Source organism: Schistocerca cancellata, chromosome 10 (genome assembly GCF_023864275.1).
Source record: "Schistocerca cancellata isolate TAMUIC-IGC-003103 chromosome 10, iqSchCanc2.1, whole genome shotgun sequence".
NCBI classification, from domain to species: domain Eukaryota; kingdom Metazoa; phylum Arthropoda; class Insecta; order Orthoptera; family Acrididae; genus Schistocerca; species Schistocerca cancellata.
In genome coordinates, this window is record NC_064635.1 from 64243058 (window position 1) to 64265054 (window position 21997).

General features: G+C 45.2%; 1 protein-coding gene across 1 annotated transcript in view; it reads left to right on the top strand.

Annotated features, from left to right (window-relative positions):
- LOC126106112 (trichohyalin-like) overlaps nt 1-21997 on the top strand; it is a 134881-nt gene that overhangs the window by 60093 nt on the left and 52791 nt on the right. Inside the window, exons 6-8 of the mRNA XM_049912358.1 lie at nt 6132-6438; nt 6702-6812; nt 12113-12301. Of these exons, the coding sequence (XP_049768315.1) occupies nt 6132-6438; nt 6702-6812; nt 12113-12301 (607 nt within the window). The remainder of the gene's footprint in view (nt 1-6131; nt 6439-6701; nt 6813-12112; nt 12302-21997) is intronic.

Consider the following 21997-nt stretch of genomic DNA (forward strand, 5'->3'; position numbering starts at 1 on the left):
ACTTTCTCTTTACTTTTTCTTTTCATGACAACATTGACCCACAATATTCTAACGCAACGCAGTCTGACTGCTCAAAAAAATTACAAGCTGACTTACTTAATACAAAAGAATGGCCCTGACTAAAAAGAAATCTTAACAATAACCTATACATTTCATTAAACACTTACCTCAAAAAATCTTCATTACGCGGACTACTGCAATACAGCGAGTGTCGATACTGCCAGCTAAATAAAAGATTCTAACTACTAAAGCCACTAACTACTAATAGGCATGTGGTTATCAAAGGAAAGATTTTGTTGCAAACCAAATAATGTATTTTTTGCCTTAATAATGTGACATCCAGTTCAAATACGAATATAAATCGTCATTGACATCCAGTACAAAGAAATATAATCATAAATAATTTTCAATCTCCAAGTCGGATACTTCCAGATCGTTAGCCTACGTTAACACTTCAGACCTCTACCCTCCAACAATGCTATCTTCTCACATCTAACATCCATTAATGCTGGCTGTTCACCCCAACACTACTAGCGATCAACTTCCAACAACGAGTCCAACCACCCACAGAGTCTCTTAGAAGAAAAACGCAGTCACAGATCCAATGCATCTACATCTACATCTACATCTACATGATTACTCTGGAATTCACATTTAAGCGCTTGGCAGAGGGTTTATCGAACCACAATCATACTATCTCTCTACCATTCCACTCCCGAACAGCACGCGGGAAAAACGAACACTTAAACCTTTCTGTTCGAGCTCTGATTTCTCTTATTTTATTTTGATGATCATTCCTACCTATGTAGGCTGGGCTCAACAAAATATTTTCGCATTCGGAAGAGAGAGTTGGTGACTGAAATTTCGTAAATAGATCTCGCCGCGACGAAAAACGTCTTTGCTTTAATGACTTCCATCCCAACTCGCGTATTATATCTGCCACACTCTCTCCCCTATTACGTGATAATACAAAACGAGCTGCCCTTTTTTGCACCCTTTCGATGTCCTCCGTCAATCCCAACTGGTAAGGGTCCCACACCGCGCAACAATATTCTAACAGAGGACGAACGAGTGTAGTGTAAGTTGTCTCTTTAGTGGACTTTTTGCATCTTCTAAGTGTTCTGCCAATGAAACGCAACCTTTGGCTCGCCTTCCCCACAATATTATCTATGTGGTCTTTCCAACTGAAGTTGTTCGTAAATTTAACACCCAGGTACTTAGCTGAATTGACAGCCTTGAGAATTGTACTATTTATCGAGTAATCGAATTCCATCGAATTTCTTTTGGAACTCATGTGGATCACCTCACACTTTTCGTTATTTAGCGTCAACTGCCACCTGCCACACCATACAGCAATCTTTTCTAAATCGCTTTGCAACTGATACTGGTCTTCGGATGACCTTACTAGACGATAAATTACAGCATCATCTGCGAACAACCTAAGAGAACTGCTCAGATTGTCACCCAGGTCATTTATATAGATCAGGAACAGCAGAGGTCCCAGGACGCTTACCTGGGGAACACCTGAAATCACTTCAGTTTTATTCGATGATTTGCCGTCTACACTCCTGGAAATTGAAATAAAAACACCGCGAATTCATTGTCCCAGGAAGGGGAAACTTTATTGACACATTCCTGGGGTCAGATACATCACATGATCACACTGACACAACCACAGGCACATAGACACAGGCAACAGAGCATGCACAATGTCGGCACTAGTACAGTGTATATCCACCTTTCGCAGCAATGCAGGCTGCTATTCTCCCATGGAGACGAACGTAGAGATGCTGGATGTAGTCCTGTGGAACGGCTTGCCATGCCATTTCCACCTGGCGCCTCAGTTGGACCAGCGTTCGTGCTGGACGTGCAGACCGCGTGAGACGACGCTTCATCCAGTCCCAAACATGCTCAATGGGGGACAGATCCGGAGATCTTGCTGGCCAGGGTAGTTGACTTACACCTTCTAGAGCACGTTGGGTGGCACGGGATACATGCGAACGTGCATTGTCCTGTTGGAACAGCAAGTTCCCTTGCCGGTCTAGGAATGGTAGAACGATGGGTTCGATGACGGTTTGGATGTACCGTGCACTATTCAGTGTCCCCTCGACGATCACCAGTGGTGTACGGCCAGTGTAGGAGATCGCTCCCCACACCATGATGCCGGGTGTTGGCCCTGTGTGCCTCCGTCGTATGCAGTCCTGATTGTGGCGCTCACCTGCACGGCGCCAAACACGCATACGACCATCATTGGCACCAAGGCAGAAGCGACTCTCATCGCTGAAGACGACACGTCTCCATTCGTCCCTCCATTCACGCCTGTCGCGACACCACTGGAGGCGGGCTGCACGATGTTGGGGCGTGAGCGGAAGACGGCCTAACGGTGTGCGGGACCGTAGCCCAGCTTCATGGAGACGGTTGCGAATGGTCCTCGCCGATACCCCAGGAGCAACAGTGTCCCTAATTTGCTGGGAAGTGGCGGTGCGGTCCCCTACGGCACTGCGTAGGATCCTACGGTCTTGGCGTGCATCCGTGCGTCGCTGCGGTCCGGTCCCAGGTCGACGGGCACGTGCACCTTCCGCCGACCACTGGCGACAACATCGATGTACTGTGGAAACCTCACGCCCCACGTGTTGAGCAATTCGGCGGTACGTCCACCCGGCCTCCCGCATGCCCACTATACGCCCTCGCTCAAAGTCCGTCAACTGCACATACGGTTCACGTCCACGCTGTCGCGGCATGCTACCGGTGTTAAAGACTGCGACGGAGCTCCGTATGCCACGGCAAACTGGCTGACACTGACGGCGGCGGTGCACAAATGCTGCGCAGCTAGCGCCATTCGACGGCCAACACCGCGGTTCCTGGTGTGTCCGCTGTGCCGTGCGTGTGATCGTTGCTTGTACAGCCCTCTCGCAGTGTCCGGAGCAAGTATGGTGGGTCTGACACACCGGTGTCAATGTGTTCTTTTTTCCATTTCCAGGAGTGTATTACTACGAACTGCGACCTTCCTGACAGGAAATCACGAATCCAGTCGCACAACTGAGACGATACCCATAGGCCCGCAGCTTGATTAGAAGTCGCTAGTGAGGAACGGTGTCAAAAGCTTTCCGGAAATCTAGAAATACGGAATCAACTTGAGATCCCCTGTCGATAGCGGCCATTACTTCGTGCGAATAAGGAGCTAGCTGCGTTGCACAAGAACGATGTTTTCTGAAACCATGTTGATTGCGTATCAATAGATCGTTCCCTTCGAGGTGATTGATCATATTCGAGTACAGTATATGCTCCAAAATCCTACTGCAAATTGAGGTCAGTGATATGGGTCTGCTATTCAATGGGTTACTTCTATTCGGACATACAACAAGGATCACTAATCACATTGAAACCAGGACTTTGTTTGAATACAGTATATGCTCCAAAACCCTACAGCAAACCGATGTCAATGTTATAGGTCTGTAGTTCGATGGATTACTCCTACTATCCTTCTTAAACACTGGTGCTACCTGTGCAGTTTTCCAATCTATAAGTACAGATCTATCGGTGAGCGAGCGGTTGTATATGAGTGCTAAGTAGGGAGCTATTGTATCAGCGTAATCTGAAAGGAACCTAATCGGTGTACAATCTGGACCTGAAGACTTGCCCGTATCTTTATCCGCTTTTTTAAATAAAATTATTTTGCGTCTGATGGATTTGGAAGAAACGGTATTGAGCCTAGCTACAACGACCTTGTGATCACTAATCCCTGTGTCAGTCAGCGCTACACAGCGCTGCCAACACAGAAGCAGCCCACTTAGAGGCTTCAGAAGCGGTTCTATTTAAGCTGAACATTACGTCATCGCAGTTGGCGGTACAGTCATTTGCTCTCATTATGCGGAGGGGTCAGTGGACCTGTCGTCACCTTGGTGTTTCCACTATTCCCCGTTCCCCTTCCCTTCGCATTTTCTATCCGTGTTAGGATACCGTGGAGCATCTGAGTACAGTGGCTACATGTTACGGCTCCATAGTGGAAGACTCTCAGAATAACATATTAGGTGCTATTATCTACATCTACATCTACATTTATACTCCGCAAGCCACCCAACGGTGTGTGGCGGAGGGCACTTTACGTGCCACTGCCATTACCTCCCTTTCCTGTTCCACTTGCGTATGGTTCGCGGGAAGAACGACTGCTGGAAAGCCTCCTTGCGCGCTCGAATCTCTCTAATTTTACATTCGTGATCTCCTCGGGAGATATAAGTAGGGGGAAGCAATATATTCGATACCTCATCCAGAAACGCAACCTCTCGAAACCTGGACAGCAAGCTACACCGCGATGCAGAGCGCCTCTCTTGCAGAGTCTGCCACTCGAGTTTGCTTAACATCTCCGTAACGCTATCACTCCTACCAAATAACCCTGTGACGAAACGCGCCCCTCTTGTTTGGATCTTCTCTATCTCCTCTGTCAACCCGACCTGGTACGGATCCCAAAGTGATGAGCAATACTCAAGTATAGGCCGAATGAGTGTTTTGTAAGCCACCTCCTTTGTTGATGGACTAAATTTTCTAATGACTCTCCCAATGAATCTCAACCTGGTACCCGCCTTACCAACAATTAATTTTATATGATCATTCCGCTTCAAATCGTTCCGTACACATACTCCCAGATATTTTACAGAAGTAACTGCTACCAGTGTTTGTTCCGCTATCATATAATCATACAATAAAGGATCCAGCTTATACTGCACTGTTCGCACTTCTTGATTACAGCTCGGCCCAGTATGGTAATGTATTACTGGTGGCGCCCTGCCTGCTCCAACACGACACTCCTTCCATGTCCCAGGTACTGATTGTGACCCGATTCTTTGCTGCCAGCGCTTAGCCATAACTTTAAAAAATTGTAAGTACCCCCAGGAATTGAATTTGCTTTGAAACAGTCTGTAAAGCCTTGAGGAGGCACTTAACCTGGGGTTGATGTCGATCTTCTGATAATCATTATGATCACATGACAAACAAAACCATTACATTCGACTCTTTCTATCGTTGAACATGAGTTCTGATGAAAATCCCTTATGTGTAATCATATTATATGTACAACGGCGGCATTTGTATTTACTTCTTCCACTAAGTGGGGATGGCCCAGGTTTCTGACAATTAACTACGTGAAGTTTTCTAGTCAGCTTCATAATTTCAGATAACAGATTCATTATTGTATGCTGTGTGGGCATACACACCTGGTCGTCAATGGCTGTTACCAATTTTCGAGCATACATAACATTTATGTTTTCTACAACTTGATTTGTGTTCATGTCTTTTATGGTCACACAGTCAGGATTTGAGATATAACTTACACTGACAAAGAATGCACTCACTGATAAGGGATGGTCACTCCACAGTTGGACGCAGCTTCCACATTAGTTGTCTGTCCGTTCCACAACTGTGGCGCTTCTTTTCTAAGAAATCAGCAGACCTGTGGATGATTTGTTCCGCCACTGACACTACGTTCGCATTGACGGCACGTCTTACAGTGGACGTTACATTTCAGATGTGTTACGACCCGTGGCTCTACCCTTCATTCTTTCCCTGCAAAACCCTACATTTCAGCAGGACAATGCAAGACGGCATGTTGCAGGTCCTGTACGGGCCTTTCTGGATACCGAATATGTTCGACTGCTTCCCTGGCCAGCACATTCTCCAGATGTCTCATCAATTGAAAACGTCCGGTGAATGGTGGCCGAGCAACATGCTCGTCACAATACGCCACCGACTACTCTTGATGCACTGTGGTATCGTGTTGAAGCTGCATGGGCAGCTGTACCTGTACACTCCATCCAAGCTCTGTTTGACTGAATGCCCAGGCGTATAAGGCCGTTATTACGGCCAGAGGTGGTTGTTGTGGGTACTGATTTCTCAGGATCTATGCACCCAAATTACGTGAAAATGTAATCACATGCCAGTTCTAGTATAATATATTTGTCCAATGAATACCCGTTTATCATCTGCATTTCTTCTTGGTGTAGCAATTTTAATGGCCAGTAGTGTAACTGTGCTGTGCAGATAGACTTTTGAGATCGTGCTAGTCATACTTAGTCTCAACAGTTTGTGACACAGAAGATTACCTTTTGTGAAGAGAAGTGTGTACTTTTGTATGGCAGGTGGAAACTGGCGATGGAGACTGTGGATGAGGAATGGCGTGCGGCGGCAGAGCGTCTCCGTGCGGAGGAGCAGCGGCTGCGCGGCAGGAGGGAGGCCGACCTGCAGGAGGCGGTGGCGGAGGCGCGCCAGATGCTGAGGGTGGAGCTGGACGAGGAGAGGCTGCAGGCGCTGGCGGGGGCGCGGCTGGCGCTGCGGCAGCACGCGGAGGCGGCGCTGCGGGAGCAGGCGGAGGACGTGCTGCGGGCCGCCGACCAGATGGTGTCCGCCGCGGTCGCCGCCGCGCTCAGCAAGCACAAGGCCAAGCTGGTGAGTCCGCTGGGGCCTCTCACAGCTGTAGCTGCGCTGAGGTGCTCAGAAGAAGCGGGTGGACAACGGTCGTTGCAGCGGCTGCTGTGCTCGGCAGGTTCGAGGCCAAGCTAGCGGATCCGCTACTCTCTGATGGGGCGTCGCACAGCGGAGGTACTCACTGAGGAGGGGTAGGATGTGCTCGAGGCTGCCACCGTTCTCGCTGCTCCCAGTGGCGTATAGCCGATCTGGTACAACCACTTCTCACTGATGTTGACTTACAGCTACAAATATGCGGAGGCACTGTCAGAGTTGTTGGAGAATATGCTCGATGTGGGCAACTGTTGGTGACCATCAAAGTAGCTGCCATACTCAAGTTGCCTGAAGCCCAGATGGTGAGTCCACTGGTCTCAGCCTGGCCACACAAATGCATGTGTGTAGAGGTACTCAGGCAGCATGCAGAACACGTACTGGAGGCTGCTGATTCGACGGTGACCGTCACAGTCACTGCAATGCTAAGTAAATGTGAGACCGAGCTGGTGAGTCCACCACTTACTGCTGGCGAGTCTCAGAGCTGTAGGTACGCATAGGTGCTCAGGAAGCAGGTGGAGAACAGACCATACAGTGGCTTTTGCAGTCGCCATCACGCTCATCAGCTCGAGACTGAGCTTGTGGTTCCACTACTTTATGCTGGAGCTTTAACTGGTGCAGGTTCATGGGGGTGCTCAGGGAGCAGGAAGATCACTCTAGGCCATAAACCAAGTGGCCACCACTGTACTCAGCAGGCACAAGGCCGAGCTGGTGATGCACGCCACTGGGGCCTCTCACAACTGTAGCTATGCAGAGATGCTCAAAAGAAGCAGGAGCAGAGCGCGCTCGGCGCTGCTGTGTATATGACGGTCATTGCAATGGCTGCTGTGCTCGACAGGCTAGAGGCCAAGCTAGTGGATCCGCTACTCTCTGATCGGGAGTCCCACACATATGTGGAGATACTCACTGAGCAGGGGTAGGACGTACTCGAGACTGGAGACTATATGGTGTCTGCCACTGTTCCCACTGCTCTCAATGGCATATAGCCGCTCTGGTACACCACTACTCACTGATGATGAGTTACAGCTACAGATATGCGGAGGCACTGTCAGAGTAGGTGTAGAATATGCTTGATGTGGGCAACTGTATGATGACCCTCACAGTAGCTGCCACACTCAAGTGGCCTGAAGCCCAGATGGTGAGTCCACTGGTCTCAGCCTGGGCACACAAATGCAGGTGTGTAGAGGTACTTAGGTAGCAGGCAGAAAACGTGCCGGAGTCTGCCGACTCGACGGTGACCGTCACAGTCACTGCAATGCTCAGCAAATGTGAGACCGAGCTGGTGAGTCCACCGCTCACTGCCGGCGAGTCTCAGAGCTGCAGGTACTCAGGAAGCAGGTGGAGAACAGTGCGTACAGTGGATTTTGTAGTCGCCACCACGCTCAGCAGCTCGATTTAGCGTGTGGTCCCACTATTTTATGCTTGAGGCTTCACTGGTGCAGGTTGATGGGGGTGCTCAGGGAACAGGAAGATCACTCTAGGCCGTAAACCAAGTGGCCACCACTGTATTCAATAGGCACTTGGCCGAGCTGGAGACTCTATTATTCTCTGCCCAGTCTAGCCATCCTCCAGCATACTCTGTCTACTGATAGTCTCTTCGAACTGTGGTAGTCGTTGACAGTTTGGTGCTATGTCAGCTGGTCATATTTCCACAACGTCTGTTGTGGGACTCACTAATAACTGATTCGCTTTCTGGGCCACAACATAGACCATTCATAGACAGGACATTTACTCCTAATTCTCTCACTTGGACTACCTGGTATTTGGCATGTGAGTAATGGACATATGCCATGTACCAGTATCAGGAACGTTTCCTACAGGTAATGCACAAGTGTTGTTGATGTTAGGACTTCAAACGTCTTGTAGGAAATCTCGCCAACCCAGGTACAACAGGTTTATATGTAAACCATGGGGCAAGTTGGTTCAAACGGCTCTAAGCAATATGGGACTTAAGATCTTAGGTCATCAGTCCCCTTGACTTAGAACTACTTAAACCTAACTAACCTAAGGACATCACACACATCCATGCCCGAGGCAGGATTCTAACCTACGACTGTAGCAGCCACGTGGTTCCGGACTGAAGCGCTTAGAACCGCTCTACCACAGCGGCATGGGGCAAGTATTTCAGTTGTTGGCATGTTTAAGATGTCTTCAGAGTTATGACATAGCCCTATGGCCGACAACACAGCCTTCACCATTGAATATTTCTGTGGAGTATGCCATCCTACACACAAGAATAACAGACATACATTGACAACAGAAACTTGACATAGGGACAATGCACATGAGTATTCAATGTTGGGGAGAGTAAGATCGCCATGATAAGTACTCTAGTATCAGTGAAATTGATTTCATCACAGCTGTCTGAGAACATGGAGTATCCTTACTTCGACACTGGGTAGGTGTGGTAAACTCAGAAGCTAGGTCCACAATCACAGTACAAGAGGATCAGTGGTACCACCTCCAAAAATTTCACGTTTGCATCGGGCGATGATTTTATTACTGCTAGGCAATAAGTAAAGGAGTTATTCTTTACTGGGACCACTGACTTCTGCGTAGAAATTCTTCCTTTCTAGTTCATGAGATGATGTGAAGACATGGAGACTAATACTCCGGTATGTGACGAGCGACACTGGCCACCACTAACTGATCACCACACGAGAGAATATTGTTCTCCTATATGAGAAGTCCAGATTCTAATCCAGCCAATAAATATGAATCATGTCGCCGTTTTCTTGACCAAGTTGCAGTTTCCCAGACACAATGAGAGTGCACTTTGCACTTATTTCTATGCAAGAATATTTCACTGTAATTCTGAATCTCGCCATGCGAAGTCGTTTCTGCACTAGTTGACCTATGTCTTCCTTAGCAGTCCACTTTGCATCTTTTCTTTGACTCCTTTCTCAAAGCAGAGTCTAGCTGCTCATTGTGAATTTCAACCCAATTTCAACGCATATCTCATTAAGGATTTATTTCACTTAGTGGCATATCTCATAGTTCGGTGTCATTTAATTTGATCATCTTCAGCATATGAATTATTCTTCTGAAAATCCTCACACTGGCCGATTTCTCCACCACAAGAACTAAGTGCTGAGTAACACTGACTACAATGTCTTCAATTAAGTGACAAAGTCAGTATTCCTTAAGCTCATTTATTTATTAGGCGACAATGCATAACTGTACTGAATACTATCTGGATCAAGGGAGACATCATCATCTTGGACACACTATTCACTTAGTTCTGGATCTCAAAAATTTGAGTTACACTAGATGTCTGTTTGAGGAATCCACGTTGATTCTAATAGCAGTTGTTTTAAGACTCGAAAAATATTAAAATGTTAGAGAATATTTGTAAAATAGATTAATATCATCGATATAGGACTTCAGTTGCGCACATCTGTCTGACGACTCTTCCTGAAAAGGGGAACGACCTGACATTTTTTTGGCAAAGAGAGGTCCCCAGTGTGGGGACATCTTCTAGTCATTCACCTGGGTGAGCACTCATTTCAGAACAATCGATTAAAAAATTTAGGAATTTCACGTGATGGTCTAGAGCCATAAAAACAGTAGCACTATGTATACTGACTAGGTAGTGTGGAGGGGAAGGTGCATTACTGATATCCAGAAGGTTGTGGGTTGGAATCCTGTTAGATGCTTCGATATCTTTTATTTTAAAATCTTCATCGAAATGGCTTTGATCACTATATTTATTCAATTAATTGGTTTAAACGTTATTTTATATATATAATCCTTTGTGACATCATATGTTTCATTACCTCTAATTTTTGCTTCCCGTCATTCTTTTCTCGTTTGGACTCCTTCTGCATGTGATTAAAATTATTTTTATGTATTCACTTCTATTTAATATTTCCATTTTATGATACTATATTTCCGTCCTTGTGCATTCATTACTTCTGTTCCTCATGTTGCTTAAATTTCGTTTTATACATAATCTCTCCTTATGTTTAAATCTTCATCCGTGTTACATTGTTCAGAACGTAACAGAAATTTACATCTCAAATGTTTATATGAAAATCACCACCGCAAAAATTGCACATTTTGTAACGAAGAATACATTTTAGACCTATAATAAATGAAAAGCACCAGTTTGCCTTTGTTTCACAGTATTAGTTATTATGTTAACTGGTTTTTGGCTATATGTATTCCATATAGACTGTAGTTTCAATAGTTAACGCTTTCTTTTAACTGGTACTTGTATTACTGTCTGTGTTTAACACCTCTTGTAGTTGTCTCATCAAATATTGTTCATATTTTACTTTGTTCATTTATTTAATGCAATCTGTTACATAGCCACTGTTTTAAGTATAATGTTAATGTTAAAATGTAGTACCACCACACTCTCAAAATTTGCATTTATTGTATGTTCCCTCAAACGCCTCCATTTTCCTGCATTTATTTATTTCTGTTTATCTTATTGACAGTGCTTGAGTTCCTTATGTATTCTGTAGTTACATTGATAATTGTTTCTTCTTTTAATTGGTTTGTGTATTACTCTCCATGTTTTATACATCCTGACGTACCATTGTCAAGTACTAATTTTATTTTATTTTATTAGTTTTGTTTATTAATAGAAACTTATGTAGGCATGCTGTTCTTATTACGTGTTAAAGTTTTCTTGTCGACACCATTTTAATTGATTTGCTGTTCAATTTTTTTACTTTTTTATTGCATTACTACCACACTGTCAAAGATGTTACTTACTGTATGTCTCTGCTTCAGACTAAACGTGTTACTTCTCTTCCAAAGTTGTTTGCAAACATTGTAACTTCTTTGACCTTGTAAGCCAAAAACCGGTTAACACAATAAAAGTAATATTGTAGAACAAAAGCAAACTGGTGCTTTTAATTTATTATAATGTTGTTCTACCAAGAACCAATGAAAGATTCTGTTAACACTTTAGACCTCATGAGCAGCCAACAGATATAGATTACTTCGTCTTTTGTTGTTTAACTGATGTATAAGCATTTTCCTACTTTTAAATATGATGTCAAATAAATAAAGGTAATTAAAATCACATGCATAACCAGTCCGAATGAAAAAAGAATAACAGAGTGAAAAAATGAGGGTTAGTGAAACAGTTAATAAGATGTTTAAACTGATGTGACAGAAGACTATAAATAAAAAATTAATAAAAACTAATTAATTCGATGAAAATAGTGATCAAATTCTTTAGTACAAAGGTTTTAAAGTGAAGTATTTCCTAGTCAATGAGAGGATTCGAAACCACAAATTTCTGCATGGCACGAAGGTATCTGCCCCACTGCGCTACACTAAGTCTGTATAAACTTCCTATTTACAGGTTTTAGACCGTAACACGGAATTCTAAATTCTTTTCCTTCGATTGCTCGCATCCCCGTGAGGCTGAGTGGCTGCAGTAGATGATACCCTGTGGATTTGCTTCAAAATGTCAGTTCCACACCTGCGGACCTCTGCTTGTGAGTGGTCTGCAATGTGTCGACGCCCCAGTGATGCTCAGTTTTTTTTTTTTTTTTCTGGAATGGGAAACGCTGACGGTTATGAATTCTCAGACTGCCCGACGCCCTTGGAGTCTCCGCTGCTCTACATCTTCTTTTTATCTGTCCAGGAGCGCCAACAAGAGGAACTTGACTCCAAGCTGAGTAGCGTGAACGCCCTGGACTCCAGGCTCCAGCAGATGGAGAGCAAGATGGCAGACAGGGAGAAGCAGCTGGCTTCGCAAGCAGAGGCGCTGGCCGAACTGGAACTACAGCTGGAACAGCGCTCCAGGCAGCTGGAGCAGGCGCTCGTCCGCAAGGTGAGTGCTCACTGGAGGACGACAGGTGAAACTCCTTGTGTTTGCAACATTCTACAGTTAATTAGGTGTGAAAATTACCGAGATATCAGCTTAATAAATCATGATCCCAAAATACTAACGTGAATTCTTTATAGAAGAATGGAAAAACTGGTAGAAGCCGACCTCGAGGAAGATCAGTTTGGATTCCAGAGGAATGTGGGAACACGCGAGGTAATACGGTCCCTACGAATTATCTTAGAAGATAGGTTAAGGAAAGGCAATCCTACATTTACAGCATTTGTAGACTTAGACGAAGCTTATGACAATGTTGACTGGAATCTTCTCTTTGGAATACTGAAGATAGCAGGAGTAAAATACAGGGAGTGCAAGGCCGTTTTCTACTTTTTCAGAAACCAGATGACATTTATAAGAGTTGATTGGCATGAAAGGGAAGCAGTGGTTGAGAAGGAACTGAGAGTGGACTGTAACCTACTCCCGAAGTTATTAATTCTATACTGTGAGAAGCCAATAAAGGAATCCAAAGAAAAATTGTGAGTAAAAATTAAATTTCAGGGAGAAGAAATAAAATCTGTGGGGTTTGCCAGTGACATTGTAATTCTGTCAGAGACAGCAAAGGACTTGGAAGAGCAGTTGAACTAAATGGAAAGTGACGTGAAAGGTGGATATAAGACGCGCATCAACAAACGCAAAACAAGGATAATGGAATGTAGTCGTGAGAAAATGAGATTAGGAAACGAGACACTAAAAGCAATAGATGAATTTTGCCATTTGGGTAGCAAAGTAACTGATCATGGTCGAAGTAGACAGGATATGAAATGTAGAGGGGCAATGGCCAAAAAGACGTTTCTGAAGAGAGGAAATTTGTTAATATTAAATAGAGGTTTAAGTGTCAGGAAGTCTTTTCTGTAAGCATTTGCATAGAGTGTAGCAATGTATGGACGTGAAACATGGACGATGAACAGTTTGGAAAAGAGGAAAATAGAAGCGATTGAAATGTGGTGCTACAGAAGAATGGTGAAGATTAAATGGGTAGACCACGTAAGTAATAAGGATATACTGAATAAAGCTGGTGATAAAAGAAATTTTAGTACACTAGACTAGACTGACTAGAAGAAGGAATCAGCTGATAGGACACAATCTGAGACATCAAGGGATCACGTATTTAGTATTGGTGGGTATATTGGGACTGCGGGGGGGGGAGGGTAAAAATCATAGAGGGAGACGAAGAAACGAACATAGTAAGCAGATTCAGAAGGTTGGTGGTCGCAGTAGTTATTTAGGGATAAGGAGACTCGCCCAGGATAAAGTAGGTACATCAAACCTGTCTTCGGACTGAAGATCACATCATCAACGACAACAACAACAACAACAACAACAACAACAACGATTGATAATGAAACGCTGTAGCTTACAACAAATGGGTCGATCTTACTGCCTCCCTTTCCAAGTGAAATTTTTGATACAGAACAACGGAAATGAAGAGTATCCCACCGTGTGGCGACAGTCAAATATTTTACAAACTCTATGGAAACTTGATCGCGAAGAAATTTATGTTCACGCTTTCCGGGTCCGCGCCCTAGGCATTTCGTGAAAACGTCAGGAGAAAATCGTAACAAATATTTCGTAATTATATGCCGTATAATTACCAATCTCTGTAATGCAGTGGTTGCTCAGAGTAAAGTGATGGTTACAGAGTAAGTAAGTCACAAACTTGGACTCTCTCACATGGTCGCCATATGCCTGACGGGTTAGCTAGCTATGCACGATGATCAGTTAGCGCCGTTTCTTCATTTAATTTTCCACACAGTCGTAGCTCTCGTATTTGCTCGGCACTGGACGTTTCCCTTTTTTTGGATTCCCTTCGACGCCAGCTTTCAAATGGTTCAAATGGCTCTGAGCACTATGGGACTTAACTTCTGAGGTCATCAGTCCTCTAGAACTTAGAACTACTTAAACCTAACTAACCTAAGGACATCACATACATCCATGCCCGAGGCAGGATTCGAACCTGCGACCGTAGCGTTCGCGCGAGTGGAACAGAGGGGGGGATATACACTCCTGGAAATTGAAATAAGAACACCGTGAATTCATTGTCCCAGGAAGGGGAAACTTTATTGACACATTCCTGGGGTCAGATACATCACATGATCACACTGACAGAACCACAGGCACATAGACACAGGCAACAGAGCATGCACAATGTCGGCACTAGTACAGTGTATATCCACCTTTCGCAGCAATGCAGGCTGCTATTCTCCCATGGAGACGATCGTAGAGATGCTGGATGTAGTCCTGTGGAACGGCTTGCCATGCCATTTCCACCTGGCGCCTCAGTTGGACCAGCGTTCGTGCTGGACGTGCAGACCGCGTGAGACGACGCTTCATCCAGTCCCAAACATGCTCAATGGGGGACAGATCCGGAGATCTTGCTGGCCAGGGTAGTTGACTTACACCTTCTAGAGCACGTTGGGTGGCACGGGATACATGCGGACGTGCATTGTCCTGTTGGAACAGCAAGTTCCCTTGCCGGTCTAGGAATGGTAGAACGATGGGTTCGATGACGGTTTGGATGTACCGTGCACTATTCAGTGTCCCCTCGACGATCACCAGTGGTGTACGGCCAGTGTAGGAGATCGCTCCCCACACCATGATGCCGGGTGTTGGCCCTGTGTGCCTCGGTCGTATGCAGTCCTGATTGTGGCGCTCACCTGCACGGCGCCAAACACGCATACGACCATCATTGGCACCAAGGCAGAAGCGACTCTCATCGCTGAAGACGACACGTCCCCATTCGTCCCTCCATTCACGCCTGTCGCGACACCACTGGAGGCGGGCTGCACGATGTTGGGGCGTGAGCGGAAGACGGCCTAACGGTGTGCGGGACCGTAGCCCAGCTTCATGGAGACGGTTGCGAATGGTCCTCGCCGATACCCCAGGAGCAACAGTGTCCCTAATTTGCTGGGAAGTGGCGGTGCGGTCCCCTACGGCACTGCGTAGGATCCTACGGTCTTGGCGTGCATCCGTGCGTCGCTGCGGTCCGGTCCCAGGTCGACGGGCACGTGCACCTTCCGCCGACCACTGGCGACAACATCGATGTACTGTGGAGACCTCACGCCCCACGTGTTGATCAATTCGGCGGTACGTCCACCCGGCCTCCCGCATGCCCACTATACGCCCTCGCTCAAAGTCCGTCAACTGCACATACGGTTCACGTCCACGCTGTCGCGGCATGCTACCAGTGTTAAAGACTGCGATGGAGCTCCGTATGGCACGGCAAACTGGCTGACACTGACGGCGGCGGTGCACAAATGCTGCGCAGCTAGCGCCATTCGACGGCCAACACCGCGGTTCCTGGTGTGTCCGCTGTGCCGTGCGTGTGATCATTGCTTGTACAGCCCTCTCGCAGTGTCCGGAGCAAGTATGGTGGGTCTGACACACCGGTGTCAATGTGTTCTTTTTTCCATTTCCAGGAGTGTATGACTTAGGCGCGAATTGTGCCCTCCGCCACACACCGCTAGATGGCTAGCGGAGTATATATGTAGATGAAGATGCAGCCCCTTCTTCGCGAGGGAAAAACGACTGTCTGAACGCCTCAGTACGAACTCTAATTTCCCTTATCTTTGAATCGTGATCATTGCACGATTTGAAAGTTGGTGGTAATAATATATGCTCTACATCCTCGGAAAAGATCGGATTTCGGAATTTAGTGACCAGCCCCTTCTGTTTAGCGCGCCGTCTATCTGCAAGTGTGTCCCACTTCAAACTTTTTATGAGATTTGTAACGCTCTCGCGGTGGCTAAATGTACCAGTCACAAATCTTGCCGCCCATCTTTGGACCTGCTAAATCTCTTGAATCAGACCCAACTGGTAAGGGTGCCATACAGACGAACAATACTCCAAGACTGGACGGACTAACGTATTGTAAGCTATTTCCTTTGTTGAAGGACTGCATCGCTTCAGGATTCTACCAATAAGCCGCAATCTAGAGCTCGCCTTCCCTGTTACTTGTGTAATCTGATCATTCCATTTGAGATCATTTCGAATAGACACACCCAGATACTTGACGGATGTTACCGCTTCCAAAGACTGATCATTTATTTTGTACTCGTACATTAATGGGGATTTTCGCCTTGTTATACGCAGTAGGTTACACTTACTAATATTGAGAGATAACTGCCAGTCATTACACCACGCATTTATTTTCTGCAAATCCTCATTGATTGTTCACAACCTTCGTGTGATACTACTTTTATATAGACTACAGCATCATCGGCAAACAGTCTAAGGCCGCTGTCAATACCATCAACGAGATCGTTTATGTAAATCGTAAAAAGCAGAGAACCTATTACGCTGCCCTAGGGCTCACCTGAAGTTAATCTTGTTTCTGTTGAAGTTACCCGTTCAGGACGACATACTGCTCCCTGTCTGTTATAAAACTTTCTATCCAACCGCATATGTCACTGGGTAGACCGTAAGCGCTCATTTTTTGTAGCGAGCTACAGTGCGGAACTGAGTCGAACGCCTTTCGAAAGTTGAGAAATATGGCATCAACCTGGGAGCCGGGATCTAGAGCCTGTTGTATATCATGCACAAAGAGGGCCAGCTGTGTCTCGCATGACTGCTTTTGCTAAAACCGTCCTGGTTTCTGCAGATGAGCTTCTCAGAGTCTAGAAAGGTCATTATGTCTGAACACAAAATATGTTCCATGATTCTACAACAAATCCATGTCAGTAAAATTGGCCGGTAATTATATGCATCCGATTTTCTACCCTTTTGTTAGATTGCTATGACCTGGGCCTTCTTCCAGTCCCGTGGAACTCTCCGCCGTTCCAATGGTCTCTGACAGATGACGGATAAGAATGGAGCTATATTTGTAGCATAGTCAACATAAAATCTTACGGGGATACCGTCTGGGCCAGATGCCTTTCTGGCGTCTAAGGATCTTAACTGTTTTACAATCCCAGATACACTAAACACTATGTCAGTCATCCTTTCGTTTGTTCGATAATTGAATGGTGGAATGGTACTGTAGTCCACTATTGTAAACGAGTTTTTGAAAGCTAGGTTTAGAATTTCGGCCTTCTGTTTATCATCATCACTTACATTACCCGTACTGTCAGCAAGAGAAGGTACTGAATTATTTGTGATAGAGAAAACAATGACACTGAAAGCGAACTTACCCGAGGAAAACCCTTACGGATGGTATTAGGGGGTGTCAGTTGGCCATAGGCAGCTACCAAAGCTTGGGTACCTGCAAACAAATTACTCAAGACCCTGCGCTGGTCAGCTGTGACCCAACGGCTTTCAGTACCTGCAACAAGAAGCCATGGCTGACCGGGTGGAACGCCTTGTCAAAATTCTAAAATGTCAGAGCGCCACGTGCAGAAGTAACAGTGGCCACCTATATGGTATCCGACATATTGCTACTGGGATCAGAATAATGCCACCACGAATACAACTTTGATGCTCAGCAACAACTCTTCCCAGCAATTCAGACAGCCAGCTCTTCACTGCCCTCACCTGTCTTATATGTTGTTGTTGTTGTTGTTGTTGTTGTGGTCTTCAGTCCTGAGACTGGTTTTATGCAGCTCTCCATGCTACTCTATCCTATGCAAGCTTCTTCATCTCCCAGTACCTACTGCAAACTACATCCTTCTGAATCTGTTTAGTGTATTCATCTTTTGGTCTCCCTCTACGATTTTTACCCTCTGCGCTGCCCTCCAATACTAAATTTGTGATCCCTTGATGCCTCAGAACAAGTTCTACCAACCGATCCCTTCTTCTAGTCAAGTTGTGCCACAAACTCATCTTCTCCCCAATTCTATTCAATACCTCCTCATTAGTTATGTGATCTACCCATCTCATCTTCAATATTCTTCTGTAGCACCACATTTCGAAACCTTCTATTCTCTTCTTGTCTAAACTATTTATCGTCCATGTTACACTTCCATACATGGCTACACTCCATACAAATACTTTCAGAAACGACTTCCTGACACTTAAATCTATACTCGATGTTAACAAATTTCTCTTCTTCAGAAAGGCTTTCCTTGCCATTGTCAGTCTACATTTTATATCCTCTCAACTTCGACCATCATCAGTTATTTTGCTCCCAAAATAGCAAAACTCCTTTACTACTTTAAGTGTCTCATTTCCTAATCTAATTCCCTCAGCATCACCCGACTTAATTTGACTACATTCCATTATCCTCGTTTTGCTTTTGATGATGTTCATCTTATATCCTCCTTTCAAGACACTATCCATTCCGTTCAACTGCTCTTCCAAGTCCTTTGCTGTTTCTGACAGAATTACAGTGTCATCGGCGAACCGTAAAGTTCTTATAATCAAAATTTAATAAGGTAATCGGGTGAATTTTGTCAGTTGCTGCCTGACCAGAGCTTTTAGGAAATAACACAATTTTGCCGCCTTTAATTGAGTCGGACACAAACCCTCCTCTCAAGTCTTCGTGCAAAAACAGTATAAAAGTAGTACCCAACAAAGGCCAAAAACTCCTTAAGCAGAGCAGCGTACCACGGCGACTTGCGTGAAGGCGATCTGACAATAACGCCCCAGACTTCGTCACATTGAGAAGCTTCTAAAAACGCAGCGTTATGACCAGGCGTAAGTCTATGATGAGAGCCCTGAACAAATAAATCGGATGACGTATGGACGGGAACGGGTACCTCATAAAGCCTAACTTAGAACTGCTGTAGAGCATGCAATCTGTTCACATGTGTCGTCACGACACTGCCGGCCTCTGTCGTGAGAGATGTGATACACTTGCGTGGACGATGAATCTGCTGTCGAATGAGATGATATAAATAAGTCAGTTCATCCGCTACCACTGAACGTGGTCTAGATCGCATCCTTAACGTTTCCATTTGACGATGCTTCAACCGTAACATTCCGCCTTTACACGCCCGACGTCTGCAATCCGTAGCGAAACGTGATGCGCACTTTCATAAAAGTCACGTAAGAGAGAGTAGTAAGAGTCTTGCGTCCCCCGAAATGCCCTCGCCCTATCAGCGCAGAATCGTCCCAACTTTTTTATCTGATCCACCATTTCAAAACAGAGCTACGAGTTGCATTCAAGTTCTAAGGCCTCCGACTTTTTTTCTCCGGACTGGAAAGAGATAGAAACATGCGCATTGTTTTAAAATGAGACCGCGTTCATTGTCAATACGTCCCAGAGATGGCAGCACCGTACGGCAGATGGAATTTTACCGCCAGCGGCGAGAATGAGAACTGTTTGAAATACTTAAAATGGCCACGTTTTCCTTACTTGAACAGCGTGCAATCATTCGTTTTCTGAATATGCGTGGTGTGAAACCAATTGAAATTCATCGACAGTTGAAGGAGACATGTGGTGATGGAGTTATGGATGTGTCGAAAGTGCGTTCGTGGGTGCAACAGTTTAATGAAGGCACAACATCGTGTGACAACAAACCGAAACAACCTCGGGCTCGCACAAGCAAGTCTGACGACATGATAGAGAAAGTGGAGAGAATTGTTTTGGGGGATCGCCGAATGACTGTTGAACAGATCGCCTCCAGAGTTGGCATTTCTGTGGGTTCTGTGCACACAATCCTGCATGACGACCTGAAAATGCGAAAAGTGTCATCCAGGTGGGTGCCACGAATGCTGACGGACGACCACACGGCTGCCCGTGTGGCATGTTGCCAAGCAATGTTGACGCACAACGACAGCACGAATGGGACTTTCTTTTCGTCGGTTGTGACAATGGATGAGACGTGGATGCCATTTTTCAATCCAGAAACAAAGCGCCAGTCAGCTCAATGGAAGCACACAGATTCACCGCCACCAAAAAAATTTCGGGTAACCGCCAGTACTGAAAAAATAATGGTGTCCATGTTCTGGGACAGCGAGGGCGTAATGCTTACCCATTGCGTTCCAAAGGGCACTATGGTAAGAGGTGCATCCTACGAAAATGTTTTGAAGAACAAATTCCTTCCTGCACTGCAACAAAAACGTCCGGGAAGGGCTGCGCGTGTGCTGTTTCACCAAGACAACGCACCCGCACATCGAGCTAACGTTACGCAACAGTTTCTTCGTGATAACAACTTTGAAGTGATTCCTCATGCTCCCTACTCACCTGACCTGGCTCCTAGTGACTTTTGGCTTTTTCTGACAATGAAAGACACTCTCCGTGGCCGCACATTCAGCAGTCGTGCTGCTATTCCCTCAGCGATTTTCCCGTGGTCAAAACAGACTCCTAAAGAAGCCTTCGCCGCTGCCATGGAATCATGGTGTCAGCGTTGTGAAAAATGTGTACGTCTTCAGAGCGATTACGTCGAGAAGTAACGCCAGTTTCATCGATTTCGGGTGAGTAGTTAATTAGAAAAAAAAATCGGAGGCCTTAGAACTTGAATGCACCTCGTATATCACACAGTTGAACGAAGACTACAGTCCCACAATTCCCGGATCACCTAATCTAGGAAGTGATCCTCCAAGTGCGACACATACAAAATCCAGGGCGACCGTAACAATTTCACCAACTGTCGGGTGTAATTTAAAGTAACTGTCACTGCGCAATGGTAAGTGAAGCTGACGTATTTGACATAGACATTCAAAATCCTATCACACATCCAACTAAATAAATAAAATCTCTCTAGGATACTGCTAGAAGTAGCAGTTAAATAAATATGGTCTCGAAATCTGGAAGAAAATCCAAAGAGATTCTGGTCTTATGTGAAGTATGTCGGCGGCAGGAAACAATCAATGCCTTCTCTGCGTGATAGCAATGGAGATACTATAGAAGACAGTGCTGCCAAAGCAGAGTTACTAAACACAGCCTTCCGAAATGCCTTCACGAAAGAAAACGAAGTAAATATTCCAGAATTCGAATCGAGAACAGCTGCCAACATGAGTAACGTAGAAGTAGATATCCTCGGAGTAGGGAAGCAACTCAAATCACTTAATAAAAGCAAGTCTTCTGGCCCGGACTGTATACCAATTGGGTTCCTTTCGGAGTATGCTGATGCATTAGCTCCATACTTAACAATCGTATACAACCGTTCGCTCGACGAAATATCCGTACCCAAAGACTGGAAAGTTGCACAGGCCACACCAATATTCAAGATAGGTAGTAGGAGTAATACACTAAATTACAAGCCCGTATCGTTAACGTCGATATGCAGCAGGATTTTAGAACATATATTATGTTCGAACATTATGAATAGCCTCGAAGAAAACGGTCTATTCACACAGAGTCAATATGGGTTTAGAAAACATCGTTCCTGTGAAACACAACTAGCTCTTTATTCACATGAAGTGCTGAGTGCTATTGACAAGGGATTTCAGATCGATTCCGTATTTCTGGATTTCCGGAAGGCTTTTGATACTGTACCATACAAGCGGCTCGTAGTGAAATTGCGTGCTTATGGAATATCGTCTCAGTTATGTGACTGGATTTATGATTTCCTGTCAGGGAGGTTACAGTTCGTAGTAATTGATAAAAAGTGATCGAATAAAACAGAAGTGATTTCTGGCGTTCCCCAAGGTAGTGTTATAGGCCCTTTGCTGTTCCTTATCTATATAAACGATTATGGAGACAATCTGAGCAGCCGTCTTCAGTTGTTTGCAGATGACACTGTCGTTTATCGACTAATAAAGTCATCAGAAGACCAAAACAAACTGCAATACGATTTAGAAAAGATACCTGAATGGTGCGAAAAG